This window comes from Microcaecilia unicolor, chromosome 6 (assembly GCF_901765095.1).
Source record: "Microcaecilia unicolor chromosome 6, aMicUni1.1, whole genome shotgun sequence".
NCBI classification, from domain to species: Eukaryota; Metazoa; Chordata; class Amphibia; order Gymnophiona; family Siphonopidae; genus Microcaecilia; species Microcaecilia unicolor.
In genome coordinates this window covers 161,705,541-161,725,247 of record NC_044036.1, presented here as the reverse complement: position 1 = coordinate 161,725,247, position 19,707 = coordinate 161,705,541, and the positions used below count along the sequence as shown (strand labels likewise).

Here is a 19,707-nt window from a genome sequence, read left to right as displayed (position 1 = left end):
CAGGTCTCATCAACCCACATCATGGCTCAATCTCGATATTAAAATTCTAGGAAAGTCCTGGCTAACAAGTTGCAACGGGCAATTATAAAATTGATGCACAATAATCAGGCTAGTTTTATGCCTAAGACAGATTTGGGGATAATATTCAGAAAAATAATTAACTTGGTAAGGTAGTGAGAGAAAAGAAGAAGATCCCATCCCTTCTCTTGATAGATACAGAGAAGGCTTTTGACCAAGTGAATTGGACATTTATGTTCTGTGATGGAAGAGATGAGTTTTTGGGCTGGATAAAGGCAAATCTATAAAAATCCCAAAGCTTGTGTAAAATTTAATGGGGGATACTCCAAATCTTTTCCTTTTGGAAGGCAACACAGCAGGGGTATCCTTTGACCGTGCTCGTTTGCCTGTCAATTTTACTCTTTGCAGCTACTACAGAAAACAGATGAATCGTGATCTCTGGGGCACAGAGGAGGGGAGGGGTGGGCACATAGGGGTTGCCCTTATTGCTAATATTATGTTTATAATGGGAAGACAAAGTATATCTACACCAATATTAACATGCAAAAATCTGAAATATTAGGGGTGTACCTGGAGCAGAAGCAGGAATTAGGCTAAAGGCACACATAAGTGGTGAAGGACAGAATGAAATATTTAGGAGTTCAAATAACAGTTGATCCCATAAAGCTCTATAGTACTAACTTTCGAACATTACAGGAAAATTTAGGGGCCCTTTTACTAAGCCACGTAGGTGCCTACGCGTGCCCAACGCACACCAAATTGCAGTTACCGCCTGGTTACAGTGTGGCTCTTGTGGTCATTTCAATTTTGGCACGTGTCCGTAAAGTACTTTTTTTTTTTTTTTTTTATTTCTGGTGTGCAGCAGCTGTGAGTATAGACCATTACCGCTCGGTTACCATGCGAGACCTTACCGCTAGGTCAATGGCTTACGGTAAGGTCTCAGACCCAAAATGGACATACGGCAATTCTCATTTTGCTGCATGTCCGTTTTCGGCAAAAATTTAAAAAAAGGCATTTTTTGTAGGTGGGCTAAAACAATAATTCTGCACGCACTCAAAACACACATCTACACTACCACAGACTATTTTTCAGTGCACCTTAGTAAAAGGATCCCTTAGACAGTACTGTGGCAGGGCATGCATATAAATCCCAATACATAAAATATTGTGATTGGAATGAATAGCCTGTGTGAAATGGTGGTGCTTTAGAGAATTCAATCTTTTTCCAAAGTCTACCAACAGATCTCAGAAAGCACACTTAGGAGGATGTAAAAGAGGATCTTCAAATACATTTGGAAAAGCAGGCCAACCAAGGGAGGTGTGGAAAGTGCCAGATCTTCAAAATTATTACGTGGCTGCACAACTATGAGCAGTGTGGGAAAAGCATTGGAGTAGTCTGAATCAGTCGGTGAGAACAGAACAAGTTCCAGTGCCAGATAGGAGATTGGACTATATGAGAGAACTGGGGAGAGAGGGTGGACAGAGAAGAAAGGGATGTGGAGAATCCATTTATAGTGCAATTAAGGCTGTGGGACAACTATCAAGAGACTGACAGATGTGATGCCCTCCTTCCATCTAATGCCCATTAGAAGTTAATGCTGCATTCACCCCAGGCTAGTCTCATCTCTATTTAAAAGAAGGGAGGGAGAGGGTACAGTTTGAGAGGTCCTGAGGGACGGAAAATCTGAGGTGATTGAATAGGAAGGAATAGGCGGGGGGGGGGGGGCAGGGTGGGTCTATCCCCCAAACTCAGCAAGACATCAGACAGGTGTGGAGAGTCCTTTATTATTTTTTTTAATATAGACACTACGTCTATTAATTGGTCCAGTTGCTTTCTGAGAGGCAGGGACTACAGTTTTTCTTATTTTTCCATTCCCTCTTCATAATAAACCACCAGCACAAAAAAAAGAAATAAAGGAGGAAAAACAAAGTACCTGGAAAATAGACAGGTTCTGAGCCCCGAGCTCCTCTTGGGCTTCGAAGGAGCATGCCCCTTTGGTCACACCCCATGCCTACAGCCATACACCGCAGGAGCAGGCAGGCTTCAATTCTCTTCCGTCGGCCCCTTCAGATGACATCAGAGGGGTTGACTCACCACAGTTGGTCTCTAAATCGCTTCTCCAAAGCAGGAGCTCCCTTTCCTCTCTCCTACTTCTCAACATTTTTGTAAGCAATATTGTGGAATGGTTCCTGGGAAAGGTTTGCCTGTTTTTGCAGATACCACCAAAAATCTGCAACGCAGACAATCTAGAACTTGGCCATTTACTTGTTCCACACACAAACACAATATCTATATCGTTCTCAGTTTTCTCTTCAAGCTAACGAGATCTAATCTGTTCAGCTTTTCTTCATAAAGGAAGCTATTCCTCCCCTTTGTTTTGGTTCAGACCTGAAATTTAGAGCCAATTCTCACTTTTGTTTTAAACTTCTGTTAATTTAGTTTGGGGCTTTTGGGTTTTTAATGGTGGCAAAATTCAGCAAAGAAGCTGCCAGGGAAAAAATAAGTTCAAATTAAAGGGTTGGGTGGGAGGAAGCTATTTTGGATTTAGATCACACCTTTTTCACTAGTAGCTCAGGGGGTTACATTCAGGCGCAATAGATACTTCCCTGTCACTTAGGGGGCTCATAATCTAAGTTTGTACCTGAGGCAATGGAGGCTTAAATGACTTATCCAAGATCAAAAGGAGCATCAATGGGATTTGAACCCTAGCCTGGTTCTCACCCTCTTGCTCTTACCATTAGGTTATCAAATTGTTCCTACACCAATTCAGTTCTTGATGCAGGAGAGTAAACCAAACTAGAGATGTGCATGCAAAAAAAAATGTGCTCTTTCTTTCCTTATTTTATTTCTTGTCATTTCTTCATTCCCTTACTACATTCATTGCAAATTACACCTATGCCATGAGTGAGAAAGCGTGGGATACAAATGTAACAAAAAAAATAAATAAAAAAATAAAAGCTAGAAAGAAAAAGTTTTTTCCATCACTGGAACTTACGGAGCAGGAACATGAATACTGATATTCTTGTGTTTATAATGCATAAAGTAACATCCATAAAGTATTGTTAATTTAAATTATGTATGTTTTATTGTAACCCGCTTAGGATAGAAATGTGGAAAAAAAGACAACAGAAAATGGAAGGAACCGACTGAAAATAGTAAGAAACGGCATAAGGAATGTCAAGTCAAATGCAAAGCGCTGATAAGGAAGGCCAAGAGGGACTTCGAAAAAAAGATTGCGTTGGAGGCAAAAACACATAGTAACATTTTTTTAGGTATATTAAAAGCAGGAAGCGGGCAAAAGAATCGGATCGACCGCTAGATGACCGAGGAGTAAAAGGGGCGATCAGGGAAGACAAAGGCGTAGCGGAGAGATTAAATGAATTCTTTGCTTCAGTCTTCACAGAGGAAGATTTGGGAGTGACACCGGTGCCGGAAATGGTATTCGAAGCTGACGAGTTGGAGAAACTTAATGAATTCTCTGTAAACCTGGAGAATGTAATGGGGCAGTTCTACAAACTGAAGAGTAGCAAATCTCCTGGACCGGATGGAATTCATCCCAGAGTACTGACAGAACTGAAAAATGAGCTTGCAGAGCCATTGTTAGAAATATGTAATTTATCCTTAAAATAGAGTGTGATACCGGAAGACTGGAGGGTGGCCTATGTAACGCCGATTTTTAAAAAAGGTTCCAGAGGAGATCCGGGAAATTATAGACCGGTGAGTCTGACATCGGTGCCGGGCAAAATGGTAGAGACTATTATTAAGAACAAAATTACAGAGCATATTCAAAAGCATGGATTAATGAGGCAAAGTCAACATGGATTTAGTGAAGGAAATCTTGCCTCACCAATCTACTACATTTCTTTGAAGGGGTGAACAAACTTGTGGATAAAGGTGAGCCGGTTGATATTGTGTATCTGGATTTTCAGAAGGCATCTGACAAAGTACCTCATGAAAGACTCCAGAGGAAATTGGAGAGTCATGGGATAGGAGGTAGTGTTCTATTGTGGATTAAAAACTGGTTAAAAGATAGAAAACAGAGAGTAAGGTTAAATGGTCATTATTCTCAATGGAGAAGGGTAGTTAGTGGGGTTCCCCAGGGGCTATGCTGGGACCGCTGCTTTTTAACATATTTATAAATGACCTAGAGATGGGAGTAACTAGTGAGGTAATTAAATTTGCTGATGACACAAAGTTATTCAAAGTCGTTAAATCGCGGGAGGATTGTGAAAACTTACAAGAGGACCTTACGAGACTGGGCGTCTAAATGGCTGATGACGTTTAATGTGAGCAAGTGCAAAGTGATGCATGTGGGAAAGAGGAACCCAAATTATAGCAACGTCATGCAAGGTTCCACGTTAGGAGTCACGGACCAAGAAAGGGATCTAGGTGTCATCATTGATGATACGTTGAAACCTTCTGCTCAGTGTGCTGCTGCGGCTAAGAAAGCAAATAGAATGTTAGGTATTATTAGGAAAGGAATGGAAAACAAAAATGAGGATGCTATAATGCCTTTGTATCGCTCCATGGTGCAACAGCACCTCGAATACTGTGTTCAATTCTGGTTGCTGTATCTCAAAAAAGATATAGTGGAATTAGAAAAGGTGCAGAGAAGGGCGACGAAAATGATAAAGGGGATGGGACAACTTCCCCATGAGGAAAGGCTAAAGCGGCTAGGGCTCTTCAGCGTGGAGAAAAGGCGGCGGAGAGGAGATATGATAGAGGTCTATAAAATAATGAGTGGGGTTGAACGGGTAGGTGTGAAGCGTCTGTTCACGCTTTCCAAAAATACTAGGACTAGGGGGCATGCGATGAAGCTACAATGTAGTAAATTTAAAACGAATCAGAGAAAATCTTTCACTCAACGTGTAATTAAACTCTGGAATTCGTTGCCAGAGAATGTGGTAAAGGCGGTTAGCTTAGTGGAGTTTAAAAAATGGTTTGGATGGCTTCCTAAAGGAAAAGTCCATAGACCATTATTAAATGGACTTGGGGAAAATCCACTATTTCTGGGATAAGCAGTATAAAATGTTTTGTACTTTTTTGGGATCTTGCCAGGTATTTGTGATCTGGATTGGCCACTGTTGGAAACAGGATGCTGGGCTTGATGGACCTTTGGTCTTTCCCATTATGGCAATACTTATGTACTTAACATGTTTCAATCTACTGCACACTCAAGTTGTATTTATTCACCCAAATTGTAATCTGTTTCAAGAGTTTTTCCAACAATGCAGAGTATCAAATTTGACATTAAAAGTAAACAGCACTTTTGCTGGGCAAAACTCTCATTGGCTGCAGCTGTAGTACAATTTAGTGAACTAAAAGGCCGGCACATCTAGGAGGAAGGGCTTCCCTAGTCCCAGTATTTTGCAGCAGGGGGAGCTCCAGGAGCTGAAACCAAGTTATAGATCGATAATAGATCTCAAGTCAAGAAAAAGCAAAAGGCCATCTAAGGGTTCTGAGGAAGGTTTGTAACATAATACTATTTTTGATTACAAAACATCCTGTTTATTTTGTTATTGCTTTTGCTTTTAATTACCAACCATTTTCATTCTGCTATGTGAAGCCAAAACCAATTCTTCTATATTTTGCAAAGGCCTTGCCGAAACATACCTTATCTTGCACTGGCAATGCTGCAGATGAAGGTTCTGATAATTCCAGACTTTCTTTCAAACAATTTGCATTTTGCTGCATTACAGAGCTCGATACGATACTTACGTCACCAAACTGACTCTAAAAGTAAGGCACAAATATAGAAATTTTAACTGCTAGGCTTTGATATTGTCTGGATAACAAATTGGCTCACTTAACAGGAAAATCTCACTTCATCCAAAGAAATGCCTCCCTCCTCCCTCCACCAACCAGTGTAGCATAAATACCAAACATTAAAATTAGTTAGGGTGGTTTCAGTCTCTATCTACTCTATCACTTCAGCAAAATTCTGCCTTCACTTCTAACTAAAGGCTGACCAAATTTCAGTTCTGGTGCCAAAAAACTGTCCCAAAATCCAGGTTCAGCTGAAAATGACAGTGCATTTTTAGCTGAAACCGCCCCCTCTCCACACGACCACTCTCTGCCTGCCCTCTCTCCCCCCCTCCACCCCACCACTCAAAGGTCCTCCCGGGGCCTACCTTTAGTAATTCACAATAGCTTTTATAAAAAGGTAGGGGAGTTCACATCAAAATACTCCACCATCTTCACACTTAAATATCAAATAGAGGAAAAACACGAAGAGGAAAAAGCCTCAGCTGCCCAGACCATACTCCATTCTTCCAGGTTTAGTGGCTTTTTCGGGGCAAGAGCATAAGAACAGCCATATTGGGTCAGACCAATGGTCCATCCAGCAGTGGCCAATCCAGGTCACACCTGCTCCTGCCCATGCCAGCTCCAATCTCAAAATGGCTGCTGTGACCTCTTGCAGCAGTGTCATGATGCTGCTGTAGGAAGTTGTGGTAGCCATTTTGACCACAGAGCCAGAATGGGTAGAAGCGAGTCGAGATCGCTCCTGCCTCGAAGAGGCCACTAGACAACCAGGGCTTCTACAGGTAGGCCTGAGGAGGGCCTTCAGGTGGTGAAAATGGTACTGGATGAAACATACAAAATTTCAGCTGCAGATTTGTTTTCGCCTGAGACCGAGAAACCGTTTGATCGTCCTCTAGTTCTAACTAGTGATCTTGCCACTTCTCAGATAGAAATATTCAAAGTATAGTGTTTGATTAGCTACAGCACAGGAAAGAGTGGAGATGATGAACAATACACAAGAATATCAATGGTGCAAGGATAACCTTGATGGTAGTTTTCCATCAGACGTGACACGGACCGTGTTTCAGCTGAATGACCTGCATTAGGAGTCTAGAAACCATCCAAAACAACAAATAGTGTTGGTACTCAAAATCATTTTAGAATCTGGACAAACTAAACAAATGTGAATAAAGAATCAGTGGAAAATTCAGCATATTGATACTGGACTACTTGGATTCACAAACCAGACTTGCAAACATGGAGCAGAGCTGCAGTCATTGGCTGTCACACTGGCTGTAGTAAATTCACTTCCTCTGAAGCCCTCTGTGCCTGGGAAAGTAGACAGGAAGTCTGAAGCACTTTGTCTGTTAATCCAAGTAGTCCAGTCCAAACAGACCGATTTTCGACTGATTCTTTATTCACCTCCATTTAGGCTGTCTGGATTCTTCAACGATTCTGAGTAGCAACACTATTTGTTGATTTGTATGGTTCTAGACTCTGATGCAGGCCATTCAAAGGAAACACGGCCTGTGTCAAGTATGATGCAAGACTACCACTTAAAATTATCCTTCCATCATTGATATTCTTGTGTATTTACCAAAGGAAAATCCTGCCAAATGAATTTGATTGACTTCTTTACCTGGGTAACCAAGGAACTGGATGAAGGACATACTTGGAATTCCCTTATATGGTGTGAAGCCCTGCCCAGCACACCCAGGATGCACTGTGGGCAGGGCTGGGTGCTGCCAATTTCAAGGCAGCGCTGCTGGAAGAGAAGGGAGTCTACCTCTCTCCTCCAACAAAAGGTGGGTGGGGGGGGGGGGGGGGGGGAGAGGGCTGCTAGACCACCAGGTCAGAGGGGCTTGATTTGTGGCAGGCTTTTTGGGGGGGTGCTGCATGCATGCAAATGCATGCTGGACAGGGCTCACCATTCCTCCCTAATGGTCTGCAAACCCTAACACCAGCTCTGAGCTGGCGTAGGGATTGCTGCAGTGTGCCAATGTTTGGCATGCTGCTTGCTGATCATTGGGGAGGAATACGATTAGCATGCCTTTGCATGCTACTTGCGCTAAGAGCCCTGTTGTGCATGCATTTGCATGCTAGTTGCATTCAGAGCCCACAAGCGCACTGTTTCACATGCTCAGGGGTTCTGAGCATGGGGCGGTAGCAAACGCAGGCACTAGTATGGTGCTAATAGCCTCTAGCGCCTGCGTTTGCTTCTGATCATCGGCCCATAAAGAATATATACAATAAGGGGCAATTCTATAACAAGGCACCTACAATTAGGTGTCTGGAGGATGCGCAATAGGAGTCTATTCTATGGAGAACGTAGTTGCCAACATACCAGAATAACCTGATATTAACACACCTAACATTTAGAACTAGTATAAGTGTAAATGCCTATGTGCAGCAGGCACCCCCTTTTCTTATAGTATTCTGTAAGTTACATACATAAGAGCAAGTCCATCTATGTGCTTCCCATGCTCTACCCCTGTGCACATGCCACCCCTTACAAATACACACTATGGAAGTGCGTATTTGCAGAATAGCACTTAGTTTATAGAATTGCTCCATAACACGTAATTGTGAAATCGCAAGATATTTATTTGGATTTATTAGCAGCCTTTATGAAGAGATTCACTCAAGGCGGTGTACAGAAGTACGATATGCAAGAATGTTGCAAAATGCTTATGTATATATGCATGCATGCAAACTTAAATGAGCCATTTTAAATCCCACTGGAGCAGGTGTAAAATGTGTCCATCTACTCTTCAATGGAGTAAGTTTAAATGAAAGGCACATAGGTGTGGACATATACTGCCTCTGTTACTAGGTATATTTGCATCTAGTGGTTGTGTTATAAAAATTACCCTTATATCCTCCCCTTACTTCTCTTCCCAAACAATACTTTGTGTGGGGAGGGGGAGAACACTTGAGTGCATATCCCATACCCTACCTCACTCAAGTTCAGCCCTCCCTTCCCTATCACTACCACCTCTCCCCTACCTCTGATACTGAAGCTTAAGAGAGTCTTCCTCTTTCTAGGTCTGCTGCTGTTTCCCAAGGCCCAGCTGTGCCAAACAGGTAAACACACTTCCACTTCCAGAGGACAACAATCATAACATGTTTTAAAAAGTCTGGGTTCCTTTAGCTTTGATTTGTCAACATATATAATACGTAATGAAATCTGATTTATATTGTGTTACGGGACTAAGCATTGTGGTTTGTAGACTCCCAGATTTTGCTTGTCATCAAGAAAGAAACTGCTGTACTATATACTACTTACCTCTACAATTTTTTTTTTCAGAATGTTTGTGCCCAACTCTAGTTTTACACCATATTCATTAGGGACTCTTACCAATCTTATCTGATGTCTGCAAACTATCCCCAAATTTAGCAGATCTCTCAAAAAGTGTGCAGTGCCTTTCTGGCTTGTTTTACATGTACACACAGATAACCCCGTTGCATACCACAGACAGATTCCTTACTCGCTCATACTCATCCTTGGCTTTACTGAGCATTTCCAGAATATCGATAGGTCTCTCTTCACTGCAGCCATTTGTTGAGCTGGGACTCCTCCTGTATTGAGAGATTTGCTGAGCTCTTCCAGCTTCCTGCTCCACCACTCTGAAAAGAAACAGATCATCATGTAGGCGGAAAGGAATTTTGTTCCCCGCTAATGACACTGATATCATACAAAAGAGCATCTGCCTTCCCCCCATTTCAATAAATTTAGCAATACACGAGGTTTTGAGTAGAGTTCATCTGCTATCAGATTTCATTTTAATTGATATTAACTAGGTTTACAAAATTCTGTTCTGACAGCCTGTATAAACCACTTAATTACTGGACATAGCTGATGCATCACATGAAGTGCTTGTCCCCTGCAAATACACAAAATACCAGGTCATATGCTTTACTAAACAGAGCCCTTCAAGGATCATTTGCTGGAGTCTAAATCTCAACATGGAAAAACATTTTGCTTTGTAAATCGGAAGGCACTCAAAAACAACGTACAATAGAAACAACGTACAATAGGTCTGTTGAAATGAATTAGATGAATATCCTCTTTCATCCACCAGCTCTGAACACACTGATTAGGACTTAACATGGGGTTTGAGACAAGAATAAAGGTAACTGTCAAATTCTTTGCCAGATGTGATCACAGTGTTGGTCCAACAAAAGTTTCCAACAATGGAGGCTGTATATGAATAATCCAAAACACAGATTGACAGATGCAACATCTGAAGAACATACGCAGTTAGTATCAAAAGCTTAAGCACATCTCTACATTTTATATGAAATATCTATATCCAGCTTTCTCCGTAACATAACTCCTAGAACTCTGCAATATATTAAGGGTAAAACTCATAATAATAAAAAAAGCAAGCTGTTATACACAACATGCTTTCTTCACTTCTGCATAATTCACTCACTGTTCTGAGAATGGGTACACATTGCAGGCAATTTTTAAAAAAATTTATTTATAAATTTTCAACAGTCTCCATATATATTTAAAATATATCAATAAATAATGGATGTAGTCATGCTCATTTTCAAAGCATATAGACTTACAAAGTCTAACTCTTTGCCAGAGGATGTAGTAACAGCGGTTAGCATATCTGGGTTTAAAAAATGACTGGACAAGTTCCTGGAGGAAAAGTCCATAGTCTGCTATTGAGATAGACACGGGGAAGGAAGTGCTTGCCCTGGGATTGGTAACATGGAGTGTTACCACAATTTGGGTTTCTGCCATGTACGTGTGACCTGGCTTGGCTACTGTTGGAAATAGGATACTGGGCTAGATGGACCATTGGTCTGACCCAGTATGGCTACTCTTATGTTCTAAGGCTATGTGCTTTGAAAAATTAGCCTCATTATATATACTTAATTGTTAACTGCTTTGATATACTGTGGGAAAGCGATATATCAAAAGAACTGAGTTGGACATACTGGCAATGTGGCAGCCTTCCAAATAAAAGTTATTTCATTCACTACCCCCTTTCCAAAAAATTATAAGAATATATTTCAGTACAAAATGAATACCTAACAATATACCAACTAAATCAAAAAGCTTCAGTCGACAAGCTTTCAAAGGCTTATATGAGGATATTCAAAATTATCTTAACCTACACCTTCCCAATTGTAGAGGAATTAAATACAAGACCTACTACACATCCAGTTTCTCCTTTTTGGGCAGCCAGCTTTGGAACGCTCTACCCAGACCAATCCGATTAATTAACGACTACTTGCCCTTTAGAAATATGCTGAAAGCTCATCTCTTTAAGGAAGCCTACTCTAATGCCCCAACCTAATCTTACCAACCTCCACTCCCAATTCTGTTCTGACTTAGATATCGACCTCCCATCCTTCTCTTCTCCATCTCTCCTTAATTTTACCCCTCCTTACCCCTTTTCTCCCAATTCATACTATCCTATCTACCCCCTCTTATCCTAACCATACATTATCAAGCTCAACTTATCATACACTACCAAACAATGTTTCACTACTGTTTTTGAAATTTCTATTATATAACTTTGTATTTCAAATTACTATGTAAGCCGCACTGAGCCTGCATTGTGTGGGAAAGCGCGGGGTACAAATGTAATAAATAAATTCATATCCTGAACTCCATGACCTTCAGAATAAATGTTGTGCTGAATTCAAAATTCATGGGAAAAGATTTTGGGCCTTGTTTACTAAGCCGCGCTGTAGGCGCGCACACTTTTTAGCGTGCGCCGATAGACACCCATCAAACATATAAATGGCAAGAGGCGTACTCACTCGCAAATGCGCAGTACAGACCCTCTCTGTCCCGCCCCGCGTCAATACGTGATGACAGGGGCATGACAGAGAGGGAACCTGCGCACCTGCAAGTGAGGGAACCGCCGTCGCCACCGCTCCCCCCCCCCCCAGGGTTGCTGCTACCGCTCCCCCCACCCACCCGGAGTCGCCGCCGCCACCCACCCTCCACCCGGGCCGGGTAACTGGCTTCACTATTCAAACCGCCGGAACGCAGCACACAGCTCATCTGAGCTGCCATTGGCCTTCCTTACCTGCCTGTGTCCCGCCCTCGCCGATGTTACGTCACACGAGGGCGGAACACACGCAGAGAAGAAGGAAGGCTGACGGCAGCTCAGATGAGCTGTATGATGCATTTCGGCTGTTTGAATAGTGAAGCCAGGTACTCGGCCCGGGTGGAGGGGTGGCAGAGGGGACTCCGGGGGGGACGGGCAGCGGTGACCTATCGGGGGGGGGGGGGCCTTTCAAACCTCCCCCTTCCTTTAATAGCCCGTTTTTACGGGCTCAACGGCTAGTAGGAATATAATGGGTGTATCAGCGTGCACTAAAAAGTGTGCGCACCTACAGAGCGGCTCAGTAAACAGGACCCTTTGTTGAATATTTCAGCTGTCTTCCCAAATTTTGTAAACAGCTGTCAGAAAGCAGCTACCGTACAGCTTTTATTTGGAAATATAACTTTTGTGAGGTGATCAGGCCCTATTGTTTATAAAGCTGAATATGCACAAACCATCTGACAGAAGAAAAATCACCTGACTGAACATAACCAAGCATCACACCTGATTTGAAACAGTTTCTATAATGCCACTCCAGTCACGTTAAGAATGGTGAAATGACAAAAAAAAAAAAAATACATTGCTTAGAATTTCCATTAAATCTCCCCTTCTCATGACGAGTCAATTTCAGTTATTTTCTCAATACATAATAGAAATATGTGTTTAAGCATGCTGATTTTGCATTAAAAAGTGATTCTTCATTTTTAATTTACAAACTTACTTTTCTTACGAGGGCACACAAAGTAAGAGACAGAAAAAGACTGAGCATTACTGTCTTAACAGTATGTCACATTTACCTTTAAACATTTATTGAAAAACCTTTTCAACTCACCAAAATTATTAACATGATCTGGATTATGTTTTCTAATATGACTGCAGTACCATGCTCTTTTCTCAGCATGGCTAGAAGGGCACAATATGAACACACAATAGAGCCATTTTCTAACCCCAGACATGTTGTGCATTTGTACTACTCAGACAGCTTAGACTATAATTTCTCTAGAGCATACTGCAGCTGGGCAACTCACAAAAATAATAAACACCACACAGGAGATCATAAGGTTTATTTCTATTTTTGTGGTAGATTTCCAGTAACAGCATAGCAAACTCCTGAACATTTCCAATTTTATATAGATTTCGATCATGCAATGAAATTATCTTCAATCAAAGTTATGTAAATCACTTCAGAAAATACAAGTTGGAACTCCAATACTGAGAGAAGGGAGGGGGAATCCCAAATTAGGGAAATGGGGGAGAGTACAGATGGTATAGATGGATACATGAATGGGTGAGTGAAGGTAAAGTAAAAGGAAAGTGGGGATGCCCAAATTAGAGGTAGTGGAAATCTTGGGGATGGGGATTATGAAGGATCAATTTTTTTGGTAAGAAACGAGAACATGAACCCATCCAGGCTAGGAGTGGGAAGAGGGAGAGAGTAGAAACTCAGTGTAGGGAAAGCAGGCACTCAAATTGAATGGAGACACTGTGGAAAAGAAAGGAGGCAGTGATCAGGGTAGCTTCTAGGATGTGCACCTCTAGTATCTTTGTAATTTGCACAGTACAAGAATACATACATTTGTTTTTATTTCTGACGTTGCACCACATGTAAAAGCTTGGCTTCTGGGGAGTTCCAGATCAAATGAGAAGTATACTGGTAAAAATTTATAGTCCCCTATTCTATATTTGATGCAGGTAAGATATTGTTAGTGAAGTCTGTAGGATCTATACCAGTCTAACTTATTTTGCTCTTCCAGTATGACATGTATTGCTGTTATCATAATATTAACATGTTGCCTTTTCATGGGTAGAATTACTACTGTTGAAGTGTGGCAACCAATCTTGATTTTCAACCTTTATTTCATCTCGCAACACACTGACAAGGTACAAACATTGTTAAAGCACACCATCAGTTTTTTAAAGGATATATTTCACCCTTTAACAAATGAGTATTACGATTCTGTTTAAAGTTCAATAATTGTGATTTCCCCCATCTTTCTCTTTTCTTTTTTAGACGAGAGAGAGAGAGAGAGAGAGAGAGAGAGAGAGAGAGAGAGAGAGAGAGAGAGAGAGAGAGAGAGAGAGAGAGAGAGAGAGAGAAGGCTTAGAAGTTCTCTCTCTACATCAACACTTCAAATGAAAACAGATACAACAGGAGAACTGCACTTGGTTCCATGTGCCAAACATATCACCCCCCCCCCCCCCAACCAGGGCCTTCTGACCCAAATGCAACACCCTGTGTTACTGTCAGACTCAAAAGATACACTGTATGGAGGCTTGGTGCAATGACAATTGATACAATTATGGTAAAACATGGCAGCATCTTATGTGCAGTTAACATAAAAACTTCCCCTGGTCTAATACTAAGTACAAAAGATTTGGAAAAGTACAGATTAAATTAATTTGCTCAGACTCTACAAAAAGAAAAAGAAAACAAAAAGACAAGGTAATCTTTCAATGAAAAACAGAAAACATTGTGAGGAAAAACTAGTTAAATAAAGCTCACCAGTTGATCCTGCCTTTAGGGGACAGACACCAGCACTGTGTACATTCTCAGTATATGTCTGTCTACAGTGCAGACACATGCCTCGCCGCAGTGGTTGCGGAAACAGCAGCGATTCAGACAGCCTGCTCGCACCCAACCAAGCCCTCTCTCTCTGACGTTTCCCCCCCTATGCAGAGTCAGGAAGTTACATCAGAGAGTCGATGCGGGGGTTGGCACAAGCAGGCTGTCTGAATAGCTGCCCACTGCCGCCAACCACTAAAAAAGAAAACTTTAAACCATTCTCAGTATATGTCTGTCTACAGTGCAGACACATGCCTCGCCGCAGTGGTCAGTGGTTGCGGAAACAGCAGCGATTCAGACAGCCTGCTCGCACCCAACCAAGCCCTCTCTCTCTGACGTGTCCCCCCCCTATGCAGAGTCAGGAAGTTACATCAGAGAGTCGATGCGGGGGTTGGCACAAGCAGGCTGTCTGAATAGCTGCCCACTGCCGCCAACCACTAAAAAAGAAAACTTTAAACCATTCTCAGTATATGTCTGTCTACAGTGCAGACACATGCCTCGCCGCAGTGGTCAGTGGTTGCGGAAACAGCAGCGATTCAGACAGCCTGCTCGCACCCAACCAAGCCCTCTCTCTCTGACGTTTCCCCCCCTATGCAGAGTCAGGAAGTTACATCAGAGAGTCGATGCGGGGGTTGGCACAAGCAGGCTGTCTGAATAGCTGCCCACTGCCGCCAACCACTAAAAAAGAAACTTTAAACCATTCTCAGTATATGTCTGTCTACAGTGCAGACACATGCCTCGCCGCAGTGGTCAGTGGTTGCGGAAACAGCAGCGATTCAGACAGCCTGCTCGCACCCAACCAAGCCCTCTCTCTCTGACGTTTCCCCCCCTATGCAGAGTCAGGAAGTTACATCAGAGAGTCGATGCGGGGGTTGGCACAAGCAGGCTGTCTGAATAGCTGCCCACTGCCGCCAACCACTAAAAAAGAAAACTTTAAACGCTGGGTTGCTGGCTGGGGACAAGACCACAGCACACCTGGAGAGCAGCTGTGGCACACCAGTTGAAAAATGCAGGTAGAGGTTTGTACTATAGCTTGCAAACCACTTTACAAGGTTTTGCATATTACTTCAAAACGTGTTTTGTAGCACAGCAAATCTGCATTGCAAATACCAAGATGACACTAGGATTTATTATTTCTGCATGGTGAGTAGAATAGACAACCATCCAGTCACTTGTGGTTTAATATCTTAATATACTTTATAGAAATCAGGGACCATCAGAATACTTAAGTACTTAAAAAAAATCATTTGTATTGAGAAGTATTTTTTTAAAATATATTTATTTATTCAAAAGCCAGAATAATAACAGGCAACAAAATACCAGCAAGTCACTATAAGCACTTACTTTTCTTTTGCCACAATCTTGAAAAATCTGCCACAAGAAACCATGGCTTTTGTCTAAAGTAGAACAAGTCTTCATTCACATTAGAGAATGATGTGGGGGATGGGGACCCATGGTAAATCCATGGTAACAGAAAAAAGATTGGCGCATTTACCGAAGAAGCAAAACTTTTTATTGTCACAGAAATGGTACAAAGCTTTCCTCCTGTGGTAAAAAAATTAAAAAAACACACAAAAAACCCACATAACCTAGTTACCACTCCCGCAGGTCCTGCATCCTCATGGCCCGTGGAGATTGCTGTCAGCTGTATGCGAGCGCTACCGCAGTGGGAGGGGGGTTGGATCCATGGGAGGGACTGAAAGGGAGAGAGATGCTGGACCCATAGTAGGGGGCCTGCTGGAGAGAAGGTAGAGAGAGGTGCTGGACCACCAATGGCAAATGGAGAGAAGGGAAGGAAAAGAAAAGAAAAGAAAGAAGAGGGAGTGAAATACTGAACACAGCAGAGGGAGGGAGGGGGAGACACACACATTGGTGTGGAGGAGGAAGAGATGGAAGAAGTTGGATACAGGGAGGTATACAGAAACAGAAGGGAGATGATGCATACAGATGGTATATGGACACAGTGTCAATGCCAGACATGGGAGGATGTATATGGACACAGAGGGAATAGGCACACAGGAGGGAGATGCTGGACACAGAGACACCGAGGAGGAGATAGGGACATAAGAGTGGTGATGATGGATGTGGGAAGATGGACAGGGAAGTAATAAGGGACACAGAGAAGACAGATGCTGAACATGAAAGATTGGTACACAGAGATGGAAGATGTATGGCGAGTATGCAGAAAGAAATGTCAAATGGATAGCAGACCCTCATGAGTGAGTTATGAGATGATAGAAACAGAAACCAGAGTCTGGGACCAACATGATTTGAAAATTAAAATTACCATACAACAAAATGGTAGAAAAAATAATTATACTTTCTATTTTATGATTAGAATGTCATATTTGACATATGCATCCTGGTGTTAAGACATGGTTGGAGCCCAGGGCAGAAATTTGGGAGAAGACCCTATAAGGCCATGCCACCTTCAGCTTCCAGAAGCTTGGGGCTCTATTTGGCAAAGGGGTAGTTGAGCTAGTTACACTCCCCTAAAACCATCCCTGCATTGGGTCATCTTTATATTGTGCACGGTATAGGAGGAAATGCATCTCTTTCTATTTCTTTGTACTACATGTAATGTGTGGCTTCTTGAGATTTTGTTTTAATTTATGTTTATCATTTTTCATCAGCTATTATGCTATTTGGCATTTGTGTGTGTATGATAGAGGTATTCAGTTAGCATGAATTTTCTACGTAGCATTCTGTAGTAATTTGGCTTGTTCAGTTTTCCCGATAATGGCGGGGATAATTATGAGGGGGAAGGGGAGAGGGGATTTGTTGATCCTTGTACTGTATTGTTTGTAATTTATAAAACAGTTATAAAGAATAGTTTCTTTTTACAGTTTAATAAAATGATTTAAATATAAAATAAGTGTTTGAGGCTTGTGCGGATGGAATCAGACAGAGCTCGCTGGGACAAACTTTGTTCCCGTGTCACTCTATAATTCATACGTTGCAAAGGTTCTCTTTCCCCCACCCCACTAAATTGTTCATCCTCTTCTCCTTATCTAACCCAGCCATATAAGCAACACTGATTACATACCACAAACCAAGGCTCCCACTGGAACCCAGTAATGCCCACTCTGTTTGGCCAGAAGGTGCCACTTTTGCACAGTAACCAATTCTCTTCCTTCAGGTGCTGTGAATATTTTCCTTGCTATCCTAAGAAACTGGGTTTGAGTCCCAAGCCCAGGTCTCCTACCCCTTGTTCCAACTCTAGTCTTTGAACATGCGAATGGGATGGATGTAGGCAACAGCAGAAGAAAAGCCCACACTATTTATCTTGTATTTTATTTATTTCAATTTACCAATTGTGATTTTGTTAAAATTAAAGTGAATTACGTATAGAATGCATTTGCAAGACTATAATGATGACATCTTAAGCTGGTTAGTTAAAAATTTAACATCGGAACTTTATATGCACTTTCTACAATTATTACTTCTGCTTATGTAAATAGGCTATTTAAGAACAAAAATATCTAAAAATAAATTGCCAATGGAAATGGAACTTGAGCCCATAGGTCCGACACCAACTCCTCCTTCCACATATACACAGTAAAAAAAAAAAAAAAAAACCCCAGAACAGACCAGTTTAGTACAAATGAATCTACCATCTCTTGCAATTACAGTCTCAGTTCTCAGGAAAACATTTTAGGAACTGGAGAAAGCTAACTGTGATGGTTTTGTAGAACCATTTCCAAGATTCTCTATTTGACATGGCAAAAATCATTTTTCTCCTTGAATTTCTGTAACTTGACTAGATGAACCTTATACTGGCTGCACAAAAACCAATCTGAATTCAGTAGTACAAATATGTGGTGAACAAATATGGCCTCATCAAATGACTGTTCTCAGATATCCAGATTCAAGCAGGAGCGATATGTGACCAGTTACATGCTCTCTTAAGCAGGAATGTTATATTAGAACTGCAGACCATTCTGTGGCAGATCTGGTACTATCAATTGCTAACATTTATCTCACAGCGTTAGGGAAAAAATAGTAACAAAATACAGAAGAAAAAAAAAAAAAAAAGCTAAAAATGGCAGCAGATCTGATAATAGTGAAATTAGTGAGGTATGTCGGCTAAACTCACTGCCAAGGTTTTCTGCCCTATTAAGAACCATTTAGAATGCTTTGGTTAATGCTGTGACATCTCTTAATTTAATTTACATCATCATCTGAATTATGCACACATTGAGTAGCATAGCTTTCCCAGAAGACTTGATTCTGGGAAATCTTTCTAGTACTATCAGCAGTCCTCCAGGGTTTTGTTGTTAGATTTCAAGTAGCCTGGCACCAGTCTGCTATTCCAGATGCTGTAAAGTGCTCTCAAGATTTCACTCTCAGTCACCCAAATTTCAATTTCCCAAGGCTATCTCGTCTAACTTCTCTTTCCACTCCACAAGTCCAACTTTCAGAACTACTTGGAAATCAAAGGTATTCTTGCCCTGCACTGCAACCTGCTGTTCTAAATTTAACTAATGTGCTCATTGTCAAAAACTGATGCAGTCAGTTTCAACAAATAATGTAACTTTGCTGAAAAAGAAAGAAATCCTTTCCCATGCACGCAAAAAAAAAAAAAAAAAAAAAAAAAACCACAAAAAAAACAGACTTGTCCAAGAAAATGAATTAAATTAGATATAATTCATAGTTTTTGTTCAATCTACTTAGGAACAACAGTAGTAAGAAAAGTGGCCTACTTTTTGTTTTATTCCCTACAACAAATAAAAAATATTTATTCATGAGCAATCCCAAGAGATCTCAAGGCACTTTCTTCTTTGAAAATAAGACATGATCAAACAATGTAAATGAAATTCTAGCTGTTAGCCTAGAATTGAACTGCATGCTATCTGGAGCTTATCTGAGAGAGATGTCAGCTTTTACTCATTGTAACAGAATGCAGGAGCCAAGACAGTTTGATGCCTTACCTCTTGCTCAGCTTTACAAAGAGATCAATATGTATGCATTTCAGTCCTATTTTGCTACACATTTTGAGGGAATGCCCCCCCCCCCCCAAAAAAAAAAAAAAACATACATAAAATACAACAGCAATCAATATCTGCTAAATTTTTTTTAAAAAGTTTATTGCCTATGTCCAGGTTGTTGAATTTGTTCAAAAAGGTGGTAAGTTCTAAATCAATAAAATAACACACAAATGCCCACCTAGTGTCCTATCAAACTCACTCCTACATGATCAATCTTAGATAACCCAAAAATCTTAGCCACCCATCCACTCACCCTCAATATCACTAACCCAGCCACCTGACATCTACCCAACCCCCAATCTCCCTCAATCCACTAACAATT

General features: G+C 41.4%; 1 protein-coding gene across 3 annotated transcripts in view; it reads right to left on the bottom strand.

The window, feature by feature from the left end:
* The window catches only part of DCP1A (decapping mRNA 1A), a 76,013-nt gene that overhangs the window by 16,388 nt on the left and 39,918 nt on the right, over positions 1-19,707 (bottom strand). For all 3 annotated transcript variants that reach the window (XM_030206462.1, XM_030206461.1, XM_030206463.1), the window contains exons 5-6: positions 9,249-9,387; positions 5,632-5,751 (exon numbers count right to left, since the gene is read on the bottom strand). In XM_030206462.1, coding sequence (XP_030062322.1) covers positions 5,632-5,751; positions 9,249-9,387 — 259 coding nt within the window. The remainder of the gene's footprint in view (positions 1-5,631; positions 5,752-9,248; positions 9,388-19,707) is intronic.